Below are 21,274 nucleotides of genomic sequence, written 5' to 3' on the forward strand. Positions count from 1 at the left end.
TATCATACTGCTTTACTTTAGCTTTCTAATGTAAGTTGAAATCAGAGAGCACAATGCATCCAGCTTTGTTCTATCTTACGTATTTTTAATCCAAAAAATATGGTTCAGATAAACCGAGGTGAGAGTGGGAATGGTTGAAAGAGTACTTACACATTTTCTGGAAATAAGGTAGCATTATTTAGTTCTCTGACAGACATGAAGTCAGAAGGTTTGAAACCTTTATCTTGCTCATTAACTCCTCTGTGCTTTTTTGGATCTATCTCAGTTACTGCTGGCATGTAGTAAGAACATGCATTTGAGCCAGAATTTTTTTCAGTAGAAGACTGAACCTGAATTAATTAGATGAAGCATAAGTTTTTTGTTTTTTGTTTTTTGTTTTTTTTAAGAAGGGTAATGAAATGAATGAAGGGGATTTTAGAAACCAGAACAGCTTTATGAAAGTTAGGCCTGGGAAGTGGGACTACGATTGGTTCAGTTGGGCCACTCGCCCAGTGATGGGGACCAGGACTGGTCAGACCCAAGCCTCTGACCTGGGACGTGAAAACTGTGACTGGCAGTCCTGTGAGAACCTGTAGTTCCTGAGAGGGCAGATTGAAGAACAGATGCCAATTTACCTTAAAAAAAAAAAAAAAGTACCACAAACAAAAGTACTAATAAATAAAAATAATTAAAGCATTAACAGACATGAATGAACACATCCCATAGTCCAGGCATTGTTTAAAGCAATGTCAGGCAGTACAATGCTTGGAGGAAAGCCCAGGCCATGCACAAGCACTGTTAGAGTGATTAGGATGTAGTGTGGGAGAGAGTAGGGACGCTGTGAGGTGGGCTCAGATGATGAAAAGCCTGGAATAGAAAGCTAAGTTAGATTTCATTCTGTTGACAAGTCAGAGCCAGTGCACAGAAGGGAACACAGCCGAGGTTCTAGATTAGGATAAATAACCTGGACTAGAGAAGGGAGAAATTTTAAGTGGAGATTTTAATTAATAAGCCATTTTAAGTGGAAGTTAAGCAGAGAACTGAATTCAGTAGGTAGTAGTAGAAAGGGAAAATAAAAACAAAAAACACATGTGAAGCACTGGGAAAGTAGACTTGTGAGCAAATCATGGCTTGTCAGAGATGGAGATGGGGATGAAGAAGAGTTCCAGAGGTTCGAAAAACCCCCCACTGAGGGTACATGACTGCTGGTGCGGCTAAGTCAGAGGGTGAGAACTGGTTTAAAAGTAAAAGGACGATGAACTGGTTTGGGTGTGCTGAGTCGGAGCGGGCCGTCAGAAGGGGATCTCAAGCAGGCAATTCCAAATGTGGCCCCACACCTCATGAGAAAACTGGGGACAAGGAAAATTCAAACTTCTGGAGTAGATGAAATTGCAGAAGGATAGCAGTTAGGTAAGGAAGAAATGAAGAGACTATAGACTGATACTTAAGTTCTAAAGCTAAACATGAATTTAGCCAACAGATTTGTAAAATTTTAAAAATTCAAATTTATTAGGTTTTATTAGTAACACAATTACACAGAATAAAGTTCAGGAAATCATCAATGATGGTCACCAATATGTGCTTCTTTGTGGCTTTTTAAACTTATTTTTCATGATTCAAATTTATTCATAGGATAGTTGAATTTCATATATAGCTTCATAATATGAATATAACAGTTCTTCCATCTGTAAAATTAATGAAAACATATCTTTCATGAAAGGCACATAAAGAATCTAAACTAACACATTTAAGGAATTTTGATAACTCTGAATTTCTTTACAAAGAGGAAAAACAAATCCCCAAAGTGAACAGATGTAAATGTAGTTTCTAGTTACACACATACACACTGGTAGACTTCAACTAATAGACTTCAACAAAATGATAGAACACAACTAAATTTAGAAAGTACTTACCCACAAAGCTTACTGAAAGCCTGACTTTTTCAAGGTGAGTTATAAAAGAGAAGTAAGGTATGGAATGCTGTTCATTTTGCTAAAATGAGGTCACAGAGACACTAAATAACTAAAAAATGACCATCACAGTTCAATATCTAGCTGATATGTAACACTTATTTGAGTATACATACAATCACTGAATACTTAATCTTTTTCTAAGTGTAATTGCCCATTTCATTCTCAGAAATAAAAGCACAATTTAAAAAGAAAGAATATAAACTCAAGCAAGTGGAGGAAATTTGAATAAGCTAAGGGGAAAAAGTAATTTTAATATAGCGTGATGATTAAATTTGAAACTAGTTACCTATGTGAATTTAAAGCTTGCATTGTATCAGCAGCAGAATATTCAAAGATTTTCTTGTTATCTTCCAAACAAGGAGCTATCATGTATGGTAGGTACAAGGGATTTCCCAAAGGAAATACACAAATGAATATCTCAAAATTCATTATGCTATCTTAGTTTCTACCCACAAAAAATGCTCTCACATCCACCTAAACTTAGTTATAAATAAAAATGTAGTTATTTAAAGTGTATAAAAATTAATCTGGCATCACCTTTAAGGCAATGCATGAATACCATCCAAATATTAAAATTCAAAGTGAAAACAAACCAACTAAATAAAAATTAAGTGTTTATTAGTCTAAGATAGTATATCCTCAAAAATCTGCAATTTTATACTTCTCAAACCAAATCTAAAGTAGCATCAGATGAGCATGCACTCTTAAAAGTTAAAATGCATACAATGTTTAATTGATCCAAAGGCAGGTACAGTCGTCATCTTTAAGAATATTTCAATGAAACACATTAAATTTGAAGAACAAATCATGTTATTAAAATAGTCTGTGCAACGTTTGTACAAATAACATTTTTATGATTACGAGTATACATATAATCAAGATAAGGGCTGCGACGTGTCCTATTGTTAATTACTGTACTTAAAAATTTACAGGACTTGAACATAAATAAAGCTGTTTAAAACTGGCAAACATAGGTCTGTCATTCAGTACAAAGTACTTAATATTTCTGTTATTTCCAAAGCCATCACACTATAATCACTCTTAATACTTAAAAGTCATGTGGAAAACTAAAGTCATAAATACATGTATACATATATTTGCATATTTACACTTACGTAGAAATCACCAATACACTAGAGCCCAGCTTTAACACTGCCCTTGGTTTCACCCTGCAAGACCACCTCTCACATTTAAGAAAGGTCCTTCTGCTACTTTCAGTTAAAAAACACAATAACTTTGGTCAGGTCCCAGATGCATTTGCCATATACTACATTCTGTGTTGCTGCAAGACTCTAGTTTAGAGAGATCCACATATAAGTACTCATTTGGTTTGAAAATACATTTTACCATTAACTGCAAAACTCAGAAGAGACCACAATCTTTTAGATTATTTTTTATGACGACATCTGTTACGGCATCAAAGACAAACTGCACATTCTTGGTATCTGTGGCACATGTGAAGTGGGTGTATATTTCCTTTGTGTCCTTTCTTTTATTGAGGTCTTCAAACTGACACTGAATATATGCAGCTGCCTCTTCATACGTGTTTGAGCCTGAGATGGGAAAAGGAAAGGAACACAAGGTGAAAAGTTGAAATGGGTATAGTGCTGAGCAACAGGGACCTTAAAATGCTGAAATTAGTTTCATTTGTATAAAGTATGTGGCCTCTGTAACTGTTCCCTTCCAGAAAACTATTTCTTCAGGGGACTGAGACTTCTGACTTTGATACTTGGCGGTACATAAAGGTAATCACACACTCACTCTGCGAGCCAGCACTTCCGTTTCTAGGTGTGCCTTTGACAGACCTATATACCTGTGTTCCCCAGAAGGCATACAAAGACTGTTTAGGAAACAACTCAAAAGCTCATTAACTGTAGACTGGCTATGACTTGAGTGGTGGTAGACAACATCAGGATTTTCACTTTTTAAAATTCAGTGAGTTTCACATTTGTGCTAAGTGTGTATCTATATCGTTTATATATGTTCATATATAATACTTAACAGCTTTTTTCAGATGAATATTTTATTTATTTCTTTTGCAGTAATAATACAAAATTACATGCCTGGCCTTCAGGGTCCTCTGTTACCCAGCCTGCTTGGTAAAGCCATCCTGAGACCCTCTATTCCACATTTGAGGCTGACTCCAGGTCAGGGAGGACCCTATATACAGACCGCCTCCTGCGTTACTACAGTGCTTCCCCTGTCCCGTACTTCACCAGTTGTTTTCACATCTTGGCTACTGTAAGTAATGCTGCAATGAATAGAAGGGTGCATATCTTTTCCAAAGAGGTTTTACTCTCTCCAAATAAATACCCGGCAGTGAACTGCTGAACCATATGGTAGTTCTCCCTTTAGTTTTTTAGGAACCCCTCCGTATTGTTTTCCATAATGGCTGTACCAATTTACATTCCCAGCAACAGGGCACAAAGGTTCCCATTTCTCCATATCTTCACCAATATGTTTGTTATTTCTTATCTTTATAATAGCCATCCTAACAGGTGTCAGGTGACGGCTCACTGTGGTTTGATTTGCATTTCCCTGATGATTAGTGATACTGAGCACCATGTTGGCCACCCGTATGTCTTCTTTGGAAAAATGTCTTATTCAGATCATCTGCCCATTTTGTAAATCAGATTTGTGTTAACTGAGTTGTATGAGTTCTTTATACAGTTGGTCCCCTGTATCTACGGATGTGGAACCAGCAGATATGGAGGACCACCTAACTGTACTATGCCATTTATGTAAGGGACTTGAGCATCCACAGATTTTGGTATCTATGGCAGGTCCTGGAACCAGTCCCCCAGTGGTACCTCGGGTTGACTGTACATTTTGGGTATTAACCCCTTATCAAATAAATGTTTTGCAAATATTTTCTCCCATTCCTTAAAGCTGCATTTTGTTGATGGTTTCCTTTGCTGTGAAGAAGCTTTTTAGTTTGATGATGTAGTCCCACTTGTCTATTTCTGCTTCTGTTGCCTTTGCTTTTGGTGTCAAACATTAAAAAAAAAAAAAATCACAGCCAAGACCAATGTCCAGTTGCTTACTGCCTATGTTTTCTTCTAGTTTTATAGTTTCAGATCTTATGTTCAAGTCCTTAATCCATTTGGGTTTATTTTTGTGCAAGATAGTAGTCCAGTTTCATTCTTGCCTGTGGCTATCCAGTTTTCCGAACACCATTAATTGAAGAGATTGTCATTTTCTCATTGTATATTCTTGGGTCCTCTGTCATAAATTACTTGATGGTGTATGTGTGGGTTTACTTCTGGGCTGTTTTGTTCCTCAGATCTATGTGTCTGTTTTTATGCCAGTACTGCACTGTTCTGATTACTACAGCTGTGCAATATAGTTGGAAATCAGGGAGCAGGATGCCTCCAGCTTTGTTCTTTCTCAAGATCGCTTTAGCTGTTGGAGTCTTGTGATTCATAAAAATTTTATGGTTATTTATTCTCTGTGAAAAAGGCCACTAAAATTTGGATAGGGAATACACTGACTCTTATAGCTTTAGGTGATACGGACCAGTTTAACAGTATTCTTCCAATCCATGGGCAGGGAGTATCTTTCCATTTATTTGTGTCTTCTTCAGTGTCTTTAATCTGGGTCTTAATTTCGAATATACAGGTCTTTCACCTCTCCTTGGTTAAATTTATTCCTAGAAATTTTGTTCTTTCAATGCAACTATATAAATTGGAGTGTTTTCTAAATTTCTTTCTGATAGTTCATTACTAGTGTATGGAAACAACAAATTTTGTATACAGATTTTTATATCCTGCAGCTTTATTAAATTCATTGACTATGAGTTTGAACAGTTTTTTGGTGGCCTTTAAGATTTTCTATATATAATATCATGTCTTCTGCAAATCGTGAGTTTTACTTTGTTCTTCCTGATTTGGATGTCTTTTTTTTTTTCCCTTGCTTAACTGCTATGGCAGGACTTCTAATTACTATGTTAAATCAAAGTGGTGAGAGTGGGCAACCTTATCTTTTATTCCCTATCTTAGAGGAAAAGCTTTTAGCTTCTCACTGTTAAATGATATTAGCTATAGGTTTGTCATATATGGCTTTTATTATGTGGAGGTGCATTCCCTCTGTACCCATTTTGTAGTTTTTTTTAATCATAAATGGATGTTGAATTTTGTCAGATGCTTTTTTTGCATCTATTGAGATGATCATAAGATTTTTACCCTTCATTTTGTTTAGGTGGTGTGTCACATTAATTAATTTGCAGATAATGAACTATCCTTGCATCCTGGCAAAAAATCTCAGTTGTAGTGTTTGATCCTTTTAATGTATTGCTGAATTCAGTTAGCTAATATTTCGGCTTGTGACTTTTTTTCTCCTCTTATGGCATCCTTGCCTGGTTTGGGTAACGGGGTAATAATGCTGGCCTTGTGAAATGAGTTAGGGAGTATTCTCTCTTCCATATTTCAGAAGAGTTTGAGAAGGACTGGTAATTCGTCTCCTCTAAGTATTCGGTAGAATTCACCAGTAAAGCCATCTGGTTATGAACTTTTGTTTGTTGGGAGGTTTTTCATTATTGATCCTTACAGTCTGTTCAGATTTTCTATTTCTTCATGATTCAATCTTGGAAATTCTCCATTTTCTCTAGGTTGTCAAAGTAAGTTTACATTAAACCATCTACTTTACAAACAAAATTTTAGCTTATTAAATCATAGTGCATAGTAAGGTTGGTGCTCTGAAATTCTGTCAATAAATAGTCTCTTGTTGACTCACAAAGCTAATGTAATCTCTAAATTAAAAATATGTTTTGGGAAAACAGTTTGCACTGAGTGCATGGTTCAGTTTGCTCTATCTATCTATTTTGGGTAGCTAGTTAGATTACTGAATCCCCAGAGCTGCAAGATACATGAACGAATTAAGTATATTCCTCAATCTGACTTTAATTTTTGGAACAGAATGACCTGAATTGGGGTTGGAGGTGGGAATGTTGATAGAGCTGTCTTGAATAAAGGTTGAGTACAGATGATAAGACTGGAGAATTGGGGGGTTAGTGATATATTTGAAAGAAAAAAAATAACATGAGTTCAGTCTGAGTTTCAGGTGGTAAAAAAAAAAAACCTGTGTATGTTCAACAAGCAGTTGGAAATGGAAGCCTCAGTCTCAATAGAAAAATTAGAGCTGACAACAGAATTTAACATGATGAGAATAAATATGACTAAGAAAGAATGGAGTGGTAAAGGATTATAAGACTGCAGATGGAATTTGGTAAAATGTTAGCACATAAATGTGAAGACGATAAGAGCAGAGAGAGGTAGGAAATAAACCAAGTGAGTAGTTTGGAGGCTGCATTGAGTTCTTCCAGAGAAAACAGCAGCCACAGAAACTGGGAGCTGAGGATAAAGCAAGAGGCCACTGCATCAATACTCAGAGCAGGAGATGAAGATTTTAAGTTACAGTCTTAACTCTGGGACTGTGAAAGAATTATTCTGAGATCAGTAATTCTTATTAACTTGACAACATAAAAACATTTTGAGCACAATGTATACATGTTAAAAAAAATTTATTAACGTTCTTGGTTGCTCTAAAATCACTGTAGGGAGGTAATATTTGTGGATTCTTTTAGGTCCTCTAATAAAGATAAAACTGAGCCACCTTGATTCGGGATAACTTCAATCTTGGAACTAGAACTATAAATAACATTTTTTCCTAAATTGACACAACATTGTAAACTGACTATAATACTTCAGTTAAAAAATTAATAGTTAAAGCCCTAAAAGTGTTTGAGTAAGGTACCTAGGATACCATGACTTTCAAAAGAAAATGAAAGTTTTAAAATAAGTGACTCTGAAATTACTTTGACTTGAAGTATAACTGCAATGCACAAAAAGGGCTGGCTGTACTAATGAGTACTTTCCCACTCTGGCTCCAGTGACTATAATTAAATGTGTTCTGGTGGTTAGTGTTCTGGACGCAGGACTACAGCAGACTTGGGTCTGGATTTGGACTCTGTTGCATCTCTGAGCCCCGGTGCTCTCACCTGCCTAAGTGGGAATATGAACGCTGATATCACATGGTTGTTTTAACACTGCCTGTGAAAAGGCAGTAAGTACTCATTGTACAAAACTGACTAAAATTTTGTTTCTAATGAAACAAATGCTTGAGATTTTTTTTTTAAACAATTAGTATGGAATAAGGGCAATTAGCTGAATGAACCAAACTTTTCAGAATGTTTAGGTTTGGAGATCATATACACTATTGGTAGTCAAGAAAAAAATTTAAAGGCACAGAGCCTTCATCATTAAAATAAAATAAAACCTTATTTAGTAACCCAATATGTAAAACAGATGAAAGCTAAGTTACTCTGCTTTAATGAGGGAGAAGTTGCGTTGGTGGGGGAATAAAAGGGGATGAATCTTTCAACAGCAGCCAGGGAGGTGTGCCAAGGAACCAAACCAATGGTTTAGGCCAACTTCTGATTTCAGGGATGGGTACTGAGACTAGGGAAAGTAACTGCCTTGTTCAAGATCAAAGAGCTAATTATGGAAAAGCCAGAACAGCATCTCAGGTCTCCTTTTCTTACTGCACAGTTGGTCTCATCACCAAAGCATGGATTTCCTGTGAAAGCCGCCTGACTCCTCTGAGTGGTTAGCGAACCCAGGCCTGCTTTCCCATTCTTTCTCTTAACTTCCCCTTACTCTTACTGCTCACATTCTCCAGTCGTCGCGTGCTGCACCACCACTGGGTATTTGTTTAGGAGTATGCCTGTCTCTCAGATCAGTCAGTGAGCAGAGACATGTCTTACGTATTGTGTATCATGCTATACCTGACACCAGATCCGTTAACAAACCAGACTTGGAATCGTCATAGAAAATTATCTACTAGCTTTTCCTTAAAATGAGTATGTTATTTTTAATCATCTCAGCCACACTTCAAGGAATTATTTGTGCTTGAATGCAGTTTGGTAAATAATTTCTCTTAAAGGTAAGAATTACTAAGCCCAGAGATTCAAATCAACAGCTGAAATCTTGCCTGAGGGAACTTTCACTTAGAATACAGGCGTTGACAAGTTATCTGCAGAAAGTAAAATACCTGCATATTCTGGATAGCATATAGTGAGAGGGCTCTTTTTGATCTTTTCTTCGAAGAGATCCTTCTTGTTTAGAAAAAGTATGATAGATGTATCTGTGAACCATTTGTTGTTACATATGCTGTCGAACAACTTCATGCTTTCATGCATTCGGTTCTGTAATAGAAAAGAATACAGCCAGTTGTCATAATGACAAGGATTCTGAGAAATAATCACTTTTAAAAAATACCGAATGTGGTAATAAAATAGTGCTTTGTCAGCTGAAAAGTAGATAACATACCACAAAAATACATTTCTGCCATTTAAGAACAAGAACACACACTTTGATTTTCAGTGAGATGAGTACCTAAGTCACTCATGACTTTTGGCATTCAGCCAGAAAACGCGCTGAGCGCCGCGGCTGTCACTGTGCCTGGCGTGTCCTGCTGCAGGCCCTGTGATCTACAAATGCCAGTGCGAACATTTGAAAGGAGACCTCGTTATTAGAGTTAATCCAAGTTTCCTTTAAGAGATAACCAGAGATTTCTAAAGATTCACAAACTGAAAAACCTGAAACAATTAGCCCAACACCCTAAATATAAATGTATATTAGGGAAGGAAACTTGTAATTTCCTGCCCTTCCAGTATTTGTGGTTTCAGAAAGTCAGTGATGTATTTTGTAGTGCCAGAAGACAAGAGATGAACGTGTGTGCTGCACCTCCTGCACAGTAACTGTCTGTACCTTATTTTAAAATTCTGCAGCTGACATTTATAGCTTTCCCCCCTAGTCTGTACCAAAGTTAAGAGTTTTAAATTTCTATTTAAAAATATTTCCTCCAGATTAATGGCTCATTGATACACATCTGAAAATTACATGACTAGCAAAGTATCAGATAGATCAAGGCTGAGCTACTCTCTTAACTTACTACTTCTGTTTCTGAGCTGGCACAAGTAGTAAGTTAAGAGACATAAGTCTTGGACTAGAATTTTTCTCAGAAAATTTCTTGGCAACATCTCCAGCTTTTCATATTCTGTGCTCCGTCTTTCAAAGTGGCTCTACTTGCCATTTCTTCATCTTCAGCTAGAACCAGGTCATAGTCACTCAGTGCCACACAGAAGATGATGGCGGTCACTCCTTCAAAGCAGTGAATCCATTTCTTCCGCTCAGATCTCTGTCCTCCCACATCAAACATTCTGTTAAGACGAAAAGAATGAGTTTGACATCATCCTGGATGTTGAAAAGCTCTGAGGAGTTCTATAAAATGAATCAAAAGCTCCACATCACATGGGGAATGTGGGATGGGAAGAAAGAAGAAAAGGACTTAATGGGAGGAAAATAATGTCACAAACTGACTTTGAGAAAGAAAAAAAAAATCTCCTGGTTTTTAGTCTTTGAAGGGAGGGAATCTCAAAACAAAATACCCAAAATACCCTAAAATAACAGCACTTTAGAACAGAACATTAAAGCAAATACCAGTGAAAGGGCTGCACTATGTGTAAACATGGAGAAGTCACGTGAAGCATTTAATGAGAGTATATTCAATTTGCCACATTCATGGAACATTAGAGGCAGAGAACATGGTCCCGTCTTCTCACTACAAAATGTTTTCTCTCAGAAGCAACATAGCAGGCAGGACTTTGATGTACAGGAGAAACCACTCTGGGTAAGAAAAAGCTGAGCAAGCAAGTCCTACTGAGACAGGGGCGAACAGGTTGCCTGAATTAAAAAGTAAAACCATGGTATAGGAAAAAAAAACAGTGAGGTAAATGGGTGGTCTCCTCAACAGTCCAAAAATTGAGTAAACTCATTTTTACATGATATACCACAGTACCACTGTAGGACAGTGTACAGGGGAGAAACACAATTAACAGTATAACGACAATGATCTTTTCCTCTTTTTCTTGTAAGAGTTTATTGTTAAAACAAAGTTGAAATTCACATAGACTATGTTATGCAACCTAGAAGCAACCACTTACATAATGAAACACTATGCAAAGTGGTACATTTTTTAAAGGCTCCATTTATTTAGATGGTGCACTAATTAAAATAGTCCCTATTTAATTCTCAGGGAAAAAGAATTTTCCCTGCAGAGTAGTACTGGCCTATAAACCAAGTCCAAGTCCATCAGACATGTGCTCTACAAAAGCCACTAGTGCTGTTACTTTTATCATTATTTTCAGCGGCCTTCTGTTGGTTTAGCTAGTAAATTGTTCATTAAGCATGCTATGTAATGAAATGATTGTAGTACAATACACACTGAATTAAAAGGGGTAATAAAGATCAACCAGGAACAAAATAAAATGATAAAAGATGATAACCCATTTGTTAAAATGCCAAGGAACATAATTTGAAGACAACTTTATCTAAAATATATTATCTTTTTAAGTAAAGTCTCTGATCAGAAGTCACATTATTTCCTGATTACTCAATATAAAATAACCACCAAGCCCACTGTGTCCCACATTTTCCCTCTGTGATGGTTGACTTTAAGTATCAATTTGGCTAGGCTATCACCCGCACCTGTTCAGTCAAACACTAGGTGCTGCTGTGAAGGTATTTTATAATTTTATAGTTGCAAGTAACATTTTTAATCAGTTGATTATAACGAGGGCAGACCTCATCCAATGAGTTCAAAGGCCTTAAGAGCAAAAACTGAAGTTTCCTAAAAGAAAAAGAAATTCTGCCTCAATAGTGCAAGACCAGTTTCTATCTAAGCCTGCTGTCCTGCCCCACAAACTTCCAATCTGCCAGCCCCAACAGTCACGTAAGCCAGTTCTCGAAATAAACAAGCCTTACTGGTTCTGTTTCTTGGGAACCCTGACTGATACAAATTCTGTAAAACAAATACCCATAACTGGAAGTGACTCTGAAAGTGGGTAATGGGTAAAGGCTGGAAGAATTTTGAGTTACTTGACAGAGAAAGCCCAGATTGCCTTGAGAAGGTGAGTGGGCATAAATTTGGATATTAAAGGTGATTTTGAGGAGACTTAGAAAAAGTTAGGATAGTTTAGAAAAGCTTCTAAGATATATATATATATCTCATCATGAATACAATGTTAAGAGATGTCAATGTTAAAAATATTTTTGATGAAGTCTCAGAAGGAAATGAGAAATCCATTATTGGACACCAGAGAAGAGGTAATCTTGGTTTTACAGCAGCAAAAAACCTGGCTTAACTGTGTTCCACTGTTGGGTATAAGAAAGATGTAAGAGATGCACTTGGATATTTAGATTTAGCTGAGGAAATTTCCAAGCAAAGAGCACAAGGTACAGCCTTGTTTCTCTGCGCTGCTGAAGTAAAATGCAAGAGGAAAGAGAGACACTGAGAAGTGAAGTACTAAGCAAGAGGAACCAGACACGTAGGGAAGAAGGCCACGTGATGAAAGCCAAGGAACACCAAGACCGGCTGACAACCACCAGAAGCAGGAAGAGGCAAGGGAGCATCCTTCCTTTGAGCCTTCAGGAGCATAGTCCTGCTGACGTACTGATTTTAAACCTCTAGTTCCCAGAACCATCAAGAATAAATTTATGCGGTCTAGTTTGTGGTAATATGTTACAGCAGCCTTAGGAAACTAGTACATCCTCCTCTATGGCTTTTAAATAGTTACGTCATCTCCTCTCTGCTCCTACCCCTAGAACAGCTCACATTACAAAACAGACTTGGTCTGGGCCATTTTATATCCCCTCCACTTCCTAAATATTTGTTGAATGGAAGAATGAACTGTGTGTCTACAGAACATTTTAAAAAACACTTTGTCAAGCAGCAACAGACTAGTTTTCCTATATTAAAGATCTAGATCTTCCAGTTATGCTGTGGGAATATTAAATATAAAAGAGCTTTAACTTGACAATCATGTAATTCTCTCCAATTTAATTTAGAAGCAAAAGAGGGTCATTCATATATTGGTCATAAACAACCTTAAATCTAAGCCAGTGATTCTCAAACTTTAGAGTGCATCAGAATCACCAAGCAGACAAGTTAATGCTGCCAATCAAGGGGCCACACTTTGAATATCACTGGCCTAATTAAAAAGTCAAAGCACAAATGACTAAAAACTAACATGACAAATGATCAGATAGCGCACAAAGCATTATTCATTGTTTCACACATTCATTAGCATTATCTTCCAATTCTGAACATCTGTTTTTTTTAACCCAAAACAGAACACGTTATAATATGTTCTCCTTATAATACGCTCTCCTTCATGAAAAGATGAGACTTTTTGACTAGCATCGAACAGGGAGTGGAAACCGAGTTTTCTTAGGTTTCTTTTTTTAAGGGGGAGTGGAAAGATGGAGGGAAGGTGGAAGGGGATATTGGAGATCCCGATATGGCTGACTTACCTGCAGAATGTCATCTATACCACTGTGACCAAGACTGCTACAATGCTAGTTGACCATATATGAATATTAACCCCATAAATGTGACACTGCACCCCAAAACCAATCACACATTTACAATACTAAGGGAAAGGAATAGAATCTTATCTGTTATAATTTTCTAATAGAAAAGATGCTTTAATTCTATATTTAACAAAAATATCAATAAAAACTTGATTCTAAACCAGAATAATTCAGACACTTGCCACAAATGCAGTCAGAGGTGATAGTATATATTCTTAAATTATAATGCCTGATTATTGCCTCATTTTGCATGTTAGTTCCCATCATACCACAAAACTGAGTATCAGCAGTTAAAATCAGACAATGAATTACAACACAAAACGATAAATACACTAAAGGGTTCCCAGTAGAATTATTCTAAGTATATTTTTGCCCTCATTCTTCTGAGGCTCACTTAACATATAAAAAGCAAAGCTGGAACCATATGTTAGCAATGATAGTAATTTAACAGAATTCAAATCCAAAATAAGAAAAAGCTTATTTGAAGTTCTTGACAAACCTATGTTTAAGTCAGCAAGTGGAAACAGTAACTAAAAACATCCTATGAAATTCCGCCTCACCCAAGAAGACTAAATAGAGCAAGATAAGTGGACGCTCTGGAAAGATCGTGATGAGAGACAACTTTACTAAGTCCCAGTACTTGCTTGACGTTAAAATGACAACCTTGAGAAACCTAGGCTGGAAGTGAATGTTTAGGGTGCATCTAACCAAGAACAAAACTGAACTGTGCACAGTTAGATTGCCTAAAGTACCAAATAACTGACAGAACATTTACCTCCACCATTTCCCATCATTTACAGAGCTCTCCCCTCTGTTTCCTTTATAGACAATAACTCATTTTATCTTTAAACTTCTGACAATGGGCAAGACCGGAACAGTCTGTTAAACAAGTTTGCACTTACCTAATACGGGCCTAAGGCTAGACTCCTTATAATAACCCCAACCTCATGCATGTTTCTTCTTGGACTGCATGGTTAGAATAAAGCTATAATCTGAACATAACAATTTAAGTTTGCTATAGAACACAGTCTTAAAGCAAGGTAAAGCAAAATCAAAATTTAAGGTGTACTAGGTTTAAAAACAAGCAAACCTTAAAGCCTAACTCTTAAAAGTGAATTTCCTTATAATTAAAATCACTTTATAATTTTTAAATAAATACGGTAACAGTTCTCAAATAAGACAAATCAGGTAACTTAATATTTTAATATTCCTAAGTGGTTATTTAATATTCTAGAAGTAGTAGGCAAACTAAAAGAAGGTAAATGATTTCAATAAGTGAATATCAGCAGCCAAAAAAAAAAAGCCGGCTGACAACTAAAAAAATGATGAAAACAGAAAGTAATTAAAACCAAATGCAAAACAGTACCCATGTATTGAAGCCCAAAGTCACATGGTCAGCTAAACCAATTCTAACCTGCATCTCTGTTTAAGAAAGCAGGGCAATGTTTGTACATCTGAAGGGAGGCTGCCATGGCAAACTGAAATTAAATTTTAGTTTTCCAGAAAATTCAATTACCACTGAATGTGGGATAACTTAGTGATAAAGGATAATAACAAATGAATTATAGTTAAAATACTTACAGAGGGAATATATTTAACTGTGCTTTCCACAGTGAGCAGCTTACGAGGTGAGCTGGTGAGTACTTGTTTATAATCTCTGACTAGGAACCTTTTCTTAAGATGGTTTCAGAAATTCTGCTTTATTATCATATTGTTTCAGTAGAGTTAAGTAGAGCTAAATTCAGCAGTTTTTCTCATACTTTGAAAATTGTTACTTATTAGAAAAAGGTAAACACAGTTCTGTAAAACTGAATGTAATGTTTCATTTAACTTCCCTGAGCCTGGTTTGGTACAAAATGAGCAGACTGGACAAAATGAACTCCCGGATCCCACCCACTACTATAGGCTAAAATTCAGTGCTTCTCTGGTCAGACCTCAGTAAGTTACAGTACACCCAAAATTAAATGAACATTTTTCATCATGAAATAGTGCAAACAAGAGTTTGCATAAATAAAAATCATCATGGAAAAATTTTAGAGGGTAACTGTTTAAAGTATTTCCATAAATAAGCATATATTTTATCAGTAACTGAATTTCTTTTTACATAAAAATGGATGGCAACACTTCCCCAAAATATACAATATTAGAACAGTAGTTTCTATTTAAAAATAAAAGCCAAAAACTATTTTTAGTTAGATCACTGAAAAATACAGGCAAAAGGAATTTGCCTGGCTACTTTTTCTGAAATAAAAATATAAACATTCCTCCTAAAAATGTTTTTCCCTCTTTCACCCCAAAATTCTCTTGTCCAATGTGACAAGAGAAACGGTTTTGTAATTTCCAACTCTAAAATATTTTAAGCTTGTAAATTATAAATTTTTTCTTAAAGAAGTTACTCACTTAAAATGAAGATCTTTGAAAGTAAAATGTGTTTCAACAATTCCTGTAGTCTTTACTCGAGTTCTGAGAACATCTTGTTGAGTTGGGATATAATTTGGTTGTGCAATTCTGTCCAAGTCATTCAAGTAGCTGAAAAAATAAACATGTTAATAGTTAATACTGTCAATAAGGATCATCTAAATCAAAGAATAAAATATTGTGATGCATGCAGTATGCCAAGTTACTGTTATATTTCTGTATAATGATGCAATACAACCAATTTAAGTTTATATCTTACACAACTCCCACTGAAATGAAAATGTACTTCTCCAGCCACAAAGCTCTTTAAACATTTTTTAAACGTTGTATAATTTGCTTCTTAAGGACAGTAATTAGTAATTCTCCTTGTTGGAAAAGAAAACAAAGTAATAACTTCATAAACGCCCAAACTAACTGCACACTATGAATCTGTCCCTTAAAATTCATTACACTTTTTTGATGTAGCACTGTTTATGTTCCAGACATTACTCTTTTGTTGAGGATTTAGAAAGCCTTCACTTTTGAGAAAGCAGTGAGGAAACCTCTGGAGAAAGGCTGAATTCGATGTTGTTCCCCGCCAACCAGCCCTAAGTCACAGATGGACACACACTGCATGTGCTCCTGTCCTCCGCATTTTACTTGCTCTCTGAATCAATATTCACATTTCACTTCTCAATGATTTGTCACTCATTCAACACTCTCTGCCAATGATATCAAATATGCTGTGATATAAAAATGTAGTGGTGTCATCCCATGCAATTATTTCATTTTGTGTCAAATTCTGCAGTAGAGTTGATAATATTAGATCCAGGTATGGAGAAACTGATGTGAGCCTGAGTGGTTAAAGGAGGATTCATGGATAGTGAGGGGTATAAATAGAAATCTGAGCGGGACAGTGAATAAAAGGAAGTGTCATGCAGTAAAACAGCATGGAGGTAGGAACAGTCACATCTTGTCTGTCAAGTAGGCTATGCATGGAATTATTCGGGGAGCACCACTGCGGTGTTTTCTAATTCTAGAGTGGACCGGCCTGATATAATTTAGAAGATACATCTAGGTTTATTACAGAGAGGCACCAATTACTGCAACTTTGATGTCATACTCTGAAACTGTTCCTTAGCCGTTTACAATGGGGTCTTACAAACAAAAGGAGCTCAATAAATATTTGATGGGTGGAGATGGAGTTGGAAAGCTATCCACTGAATTAGTAATCAGAATGGTTTAGACAGTTAAGTGTATGTATGTGATGTTGACACTAGAAATACATAGGGATGACAGCCTAAGTTATCTGTGTTATATTTACTGAATTTAAAATAATCGTATTATATTTATTTGCATTGGTGATAAACCCCTAGTACTCTGTTTTCAGTTCCATATAGGTAACATTCACTTTACTATCAGAAAATCTGACTTTAAATAAACAAACAGGCCACAGCAAGATTTTACTGACTGTCCCTTTGAATAGTGAGTTGTTCTTATTTAAAATGTGCTCTGATTACTCACAGGTACACTTCTTTGCCTAATACTGGTACAGTTCTACTAGCCTCTAAAATAATGCACCTTTATATTTCAACACTACAAAAAAGAAAAAAAGGCATTGTGAAAAACTCCAATTGTTTTAAATGATCACAAATTTAAAATGTACACTGGTGGTTGGATGGTCTTAACGGGCAACTTGGCAGCATCCCACATCTCCAGCCAAAAACTCAGAAATCAAGATGCCTTATAACTACTATGAAGAAAAAACTTTTTATGACTTTCTTCATTCTTGAAAAATGGCCCCATCTTAAGGTCAGAACTACTAGTAATGAAATAACAGGAAGCCAAAATGACACCTTTTGTCCAAACACTGTGCACAGGACATAGGGTTTTGGTCAATATACTGAGGAGGTCTAAGAAGATGGAGGAAGTGAGGAAGTGAACCACCATCTATCGTCCTTGGGAAGCACCTCTTAATTACCGAAATAGCTCTCCTTGCTGGGCTCAGCTCAGTGCAATCTTCTCACCATAAGTGATTTCCACTTAGATCTTTCTGCTGGTGCTGGTGCTGGCAAAGCAAGTACTGTGGACTAAGAGTTGTGTTCCTGCACTAGGTAATTTTTCCACTGATTTTCTAGCCTCTGTAAAATCTGGTTTATGAATTTATTCATTATTAAACAGGGGCGTATTGCATGATGACTGTGTGTCAGGCAGTGGAGAGAGAACACTGGGCAGAAACAGACCTTACTGAATCTACAGTGTGGTTGCAGAGATAGAAAAGAATCAAACAGTCCCAATACGAGTATAAATCAAATCACCTCAAAATAAATGTAAATCTGTGAGTGCTATGAAAGAAAACACATGGTTATCATGAGTACATAAAACAAGGAGGCAGAGACCTACTCACTGAGTCAAGGAGTATTTCCTTGTAGAAGTGAGGACACCAGTTGGAGAGACGGGCTACACAACAAGAGGAAGATGCTAACACACACATGTAAACCACATGCTTTAATAATGTGTAGTAGTTAATACGTTTAACCACATGTAATGATTGTAGTGTATGTAATATGTGGTTCATATGCTTGTAAAACATTAAAAATTCATATCAAGAAATACAGCATTATAAAAGCTGTGATGGGTTATATAATAACTTGTATTATGTATTCACTCACACTGACTCGGACGTGCAGTACATGACGTGCTATACGTAATTGGGTCCTCGGGAGCCACACCTGTTTAGTTTTTCACTGTGGCCAGTATGTGTATTTACCTAGACCTTCCAGTACCTGTCATCTTCTATCTAATCCTCACTTGTGTCCCTAAGAGCCAACCAATAAACAGCTCTGTCAAGAAAACTGACAAATTCTGGAAAGTAAAGTGAGTGCACGGCGCATGATTCTCATCATATCGTCTCTGACATCTGAGTGTGTTACCAAATAACGGAAACAAATCCCTGATTTTTTAATTCTGTGCAGATCACCAAGCAGAAAGCTCCCTGACGTTTTTAATCACAACTTACTTTAAAGATTTTTTGGGGCCACTACCTGGAAAATAAGGGCAGATTTTTCTTCTAAAAAACTACACTTAGATATCTGTAAACAAAGTCTAACCCAACAGGACACATATAATTGACACCTTTCAAAATGTAGAGCTATTATATTGCTCTCAGTGAGAGACTATCTTGGGGTCACCATGCACCCCTTCAAAAGGGGCACCGGTCACTGGACAAGTAACTCTTCTCAGGCACCATTAGTAAACGAAAAGCACTCAAATTGGTTGCCCTCCCCTTTAGCCAGCCTCAGGCAAACTAGAGATACACCCGATTTCAGAGTAAACTTTGGTAAGTTCCAGTTACTTTCTTGGAAATATACTGGGAACAGTTCCATCCTGCATGTTTCAAGTAGAAGAGCATGAGTCCCTTGAGACACAAAGAAAATAACAGCACTGCTACCTACAAACACACACATACAAAAGACAAAATGTTTTCAAATACTGTCATCCTGAATATCCTGAGCTGTACGAGAACGTGTCAGCCGATTCTGCGCTAAAACTGACTTGGAGGTATATCTGACTTGCAAGTAATTATTCATGATAGTGTAGTTCTGAAGTTATGATTACTTACTATGCTGCAGAATCATTAAGCTGGTACTCTCGGGATCTGTTGAAGCAGGCTTGTACACCACTGTCTTTCCACAATCTCTTTATCACTCCAGCAAGTTCTGCAGTCATAAAGCCTTCTTCAGCAGCACCAGCAAGCACAAAGAGCTGGCGGGCATCATCCTGCATATTCAAAGACCGTTTTTTTAAAAAGGCAAAAAGCAGACATTACAGATAAAGTACATTATAGATTACAAAAAAATACAATGGTGAATTTCCCTTATGCATTTTATTGGTGTCATAACTTGGTATTCTCTAAAGCACTGCTTAAAAAATTGGCTTAATTGAAAAAGCATAATCTTAAATCATGAGTCCACATTTTGTGGGATGAGTCACACCATCAAGGCACTGAAAGCTGAAAGAATGACTACACTCACAGCTCATGAGAGAAAATATTAACCAACTAACTACTCCCTGACAGTCTGTTCACTGAGGATGATCACTTCTAAGAAAACAGAAGAGGAATGTATGCTTTGTCCCTCCCTCCTCAAAATGCTTCTAATCTAAGAGGCACATTACTACCATTAGAGGTTATTTTTACAATCTAATTAAAGGTCATACTTTCTGATATACTTTGTAGATGCAAAAATAATCTCAGAGAAGTGAGAAATTAATGTGGAATAAGCAACAGTAGTTCCACAAAATGGTATACGATTTCCAGAACACCTTGAAGATATGTACATTAAAATCAATGGGTCAGAAGGTGGGGACAGGTGTTTGCTAATCCAGGCAAAAGAAAGTAAGTACAGCTTTGGAGTAGAAATATTCATGATGCATACAGAAGACAGCATGCAAAGGGTTTTAAATGAAATACTGCACATAAAATTAAATTCTGCCTAAGTTTTGAGGCTAGAAGTATTTCGTTATTGTGATCCACAGGTAATCAACCCCACCAAGTCAGTGCTGTCCAAAAGAAACAGGAGCCACTGACGCAATTCTAAATTTTCTAATAGCACATTTTAAGAAGTGCCAAAAAAAACACTTTTAACAATATACTTAACCTATATATAAAAATCACTTCAACATGTAATCAATATAAAGTTAGAGATATTTCGTATTTTTATGTGTATTTAGTCTTTGGATTTTGCTGTTTCTTTAATAGAACACATCTCAATTCAGATTAGACACATTTCAAACACTCAACGGCAGCACACAGTAGTAGTGGCTGCAGTGCTCTGTAACACAGCCGTAGTCTTCAGGTAGTGTAACAGGTAATCCACAGCTAAAGGAGGTGTGAAGTTACTTTCTGGCCTGAGGTTTGCAGCTTTATATTAACTGAGTAGACAATTTCTGGTTTTTCTCTAGGGTCATCTTTCCAACACGGTGCAGGTGCTCTTCATAAAGTGATGGCAGATACACAGTAGGGTGTACAGAAGAGAAGCATCTGGTGATACAGGCTAGCAGAGGGTACTAGCTGACAACATAAATTCATTCTGCTGCCAATTTGTAATTTTCAGATGGGAACCCATCGTGAAAAATAATTAAGTCACTCAGCATGGGAACATATTATTCAAGCATATGTTTCCCTTTTCAGTAAATCACAAGAGAAATGCATGCAAGCAGGCAACACGTGTACAACATCCTTAAACCTCAACAAAACACAGTTTCGAGTCATTCTTAGCAACAGTTACCTAATTCCAGTAAACAGTTCAGTTTTCCAGATAATGACTTACATATGAAAAACTTCTAAATTTGGTCAGTTTTAACTGACATCAAACATACTTTTCCCCATCCATTTTAGAAAAGTGCTTTTCACTCAAGTGGGCTTTAAAATGAGCGTTCATTATGACATATTTATTCAACTTCAATAAAATTTCTTGATAGAAAGGACTAACGCCC

At 36.5% G+C, this 21,274-nt stretch overlaps 1 protein-coding gene across 1 annotated transcript in view; it reads right to left on the reverse strand.

Annotated features, from left to right (window-relative positions):
* Nucleotides 1-1,460: 1,460 nt before the first annotated feature.
* Nucleotides 1,461-21,274, reverse strand: part of GNAI1 (G protein subunit alpha i1) — a 70,860-nt gene continuing 51,046 nt past the window's right edge. The window contains exons 4-9 of the mRNA XM_072965144.1: nucleotides 19,401-19,558; nucleotides 15,782-15,910; nucleotides 10,041-10,170; nucleotides 9,000-9,153; nucleotides 3,300-3,505; nucleotides 1,461-1,664 (exon numbers count right to left, since the gene is read on the reverse strand). Coding sequence (XP_072821245.1) covers nucleotides 3,315-3,505; nucleotides 9,000-9,153; nucleotides 10,041-10,170; nucleotides 15,782-15,910; nucleotides 19,401-19,558 — 762 coding nt within the window. The 3' untranslated portion in view covers nucleotides 1,461-1,664; nucleotides 3,300-3,314. The remainder of the gene's footprint in view (nucleotides 1,665-3,299; nucleotides 3,506-8,999; nucleotides 9,154-10,040; nucleotides 10,171-15,781; nucleotides 15,911-19,400; nucleotides 19,559-21,274) is intronic.

Source organism: Vicugna pacos, chromosome 7 (assembly GCF_048564905.1).
Source record: "Vicugna pacos chromosome 7, VicPac4, whole genome shotgun sequence".
In the NCBI taxonomy this organism is placed as follows: Eukaryota; Metazoa; Chordata; class Mammalia; order Artiodactyla; family Camelidae; genus Vicugna; species Vicugna pacos.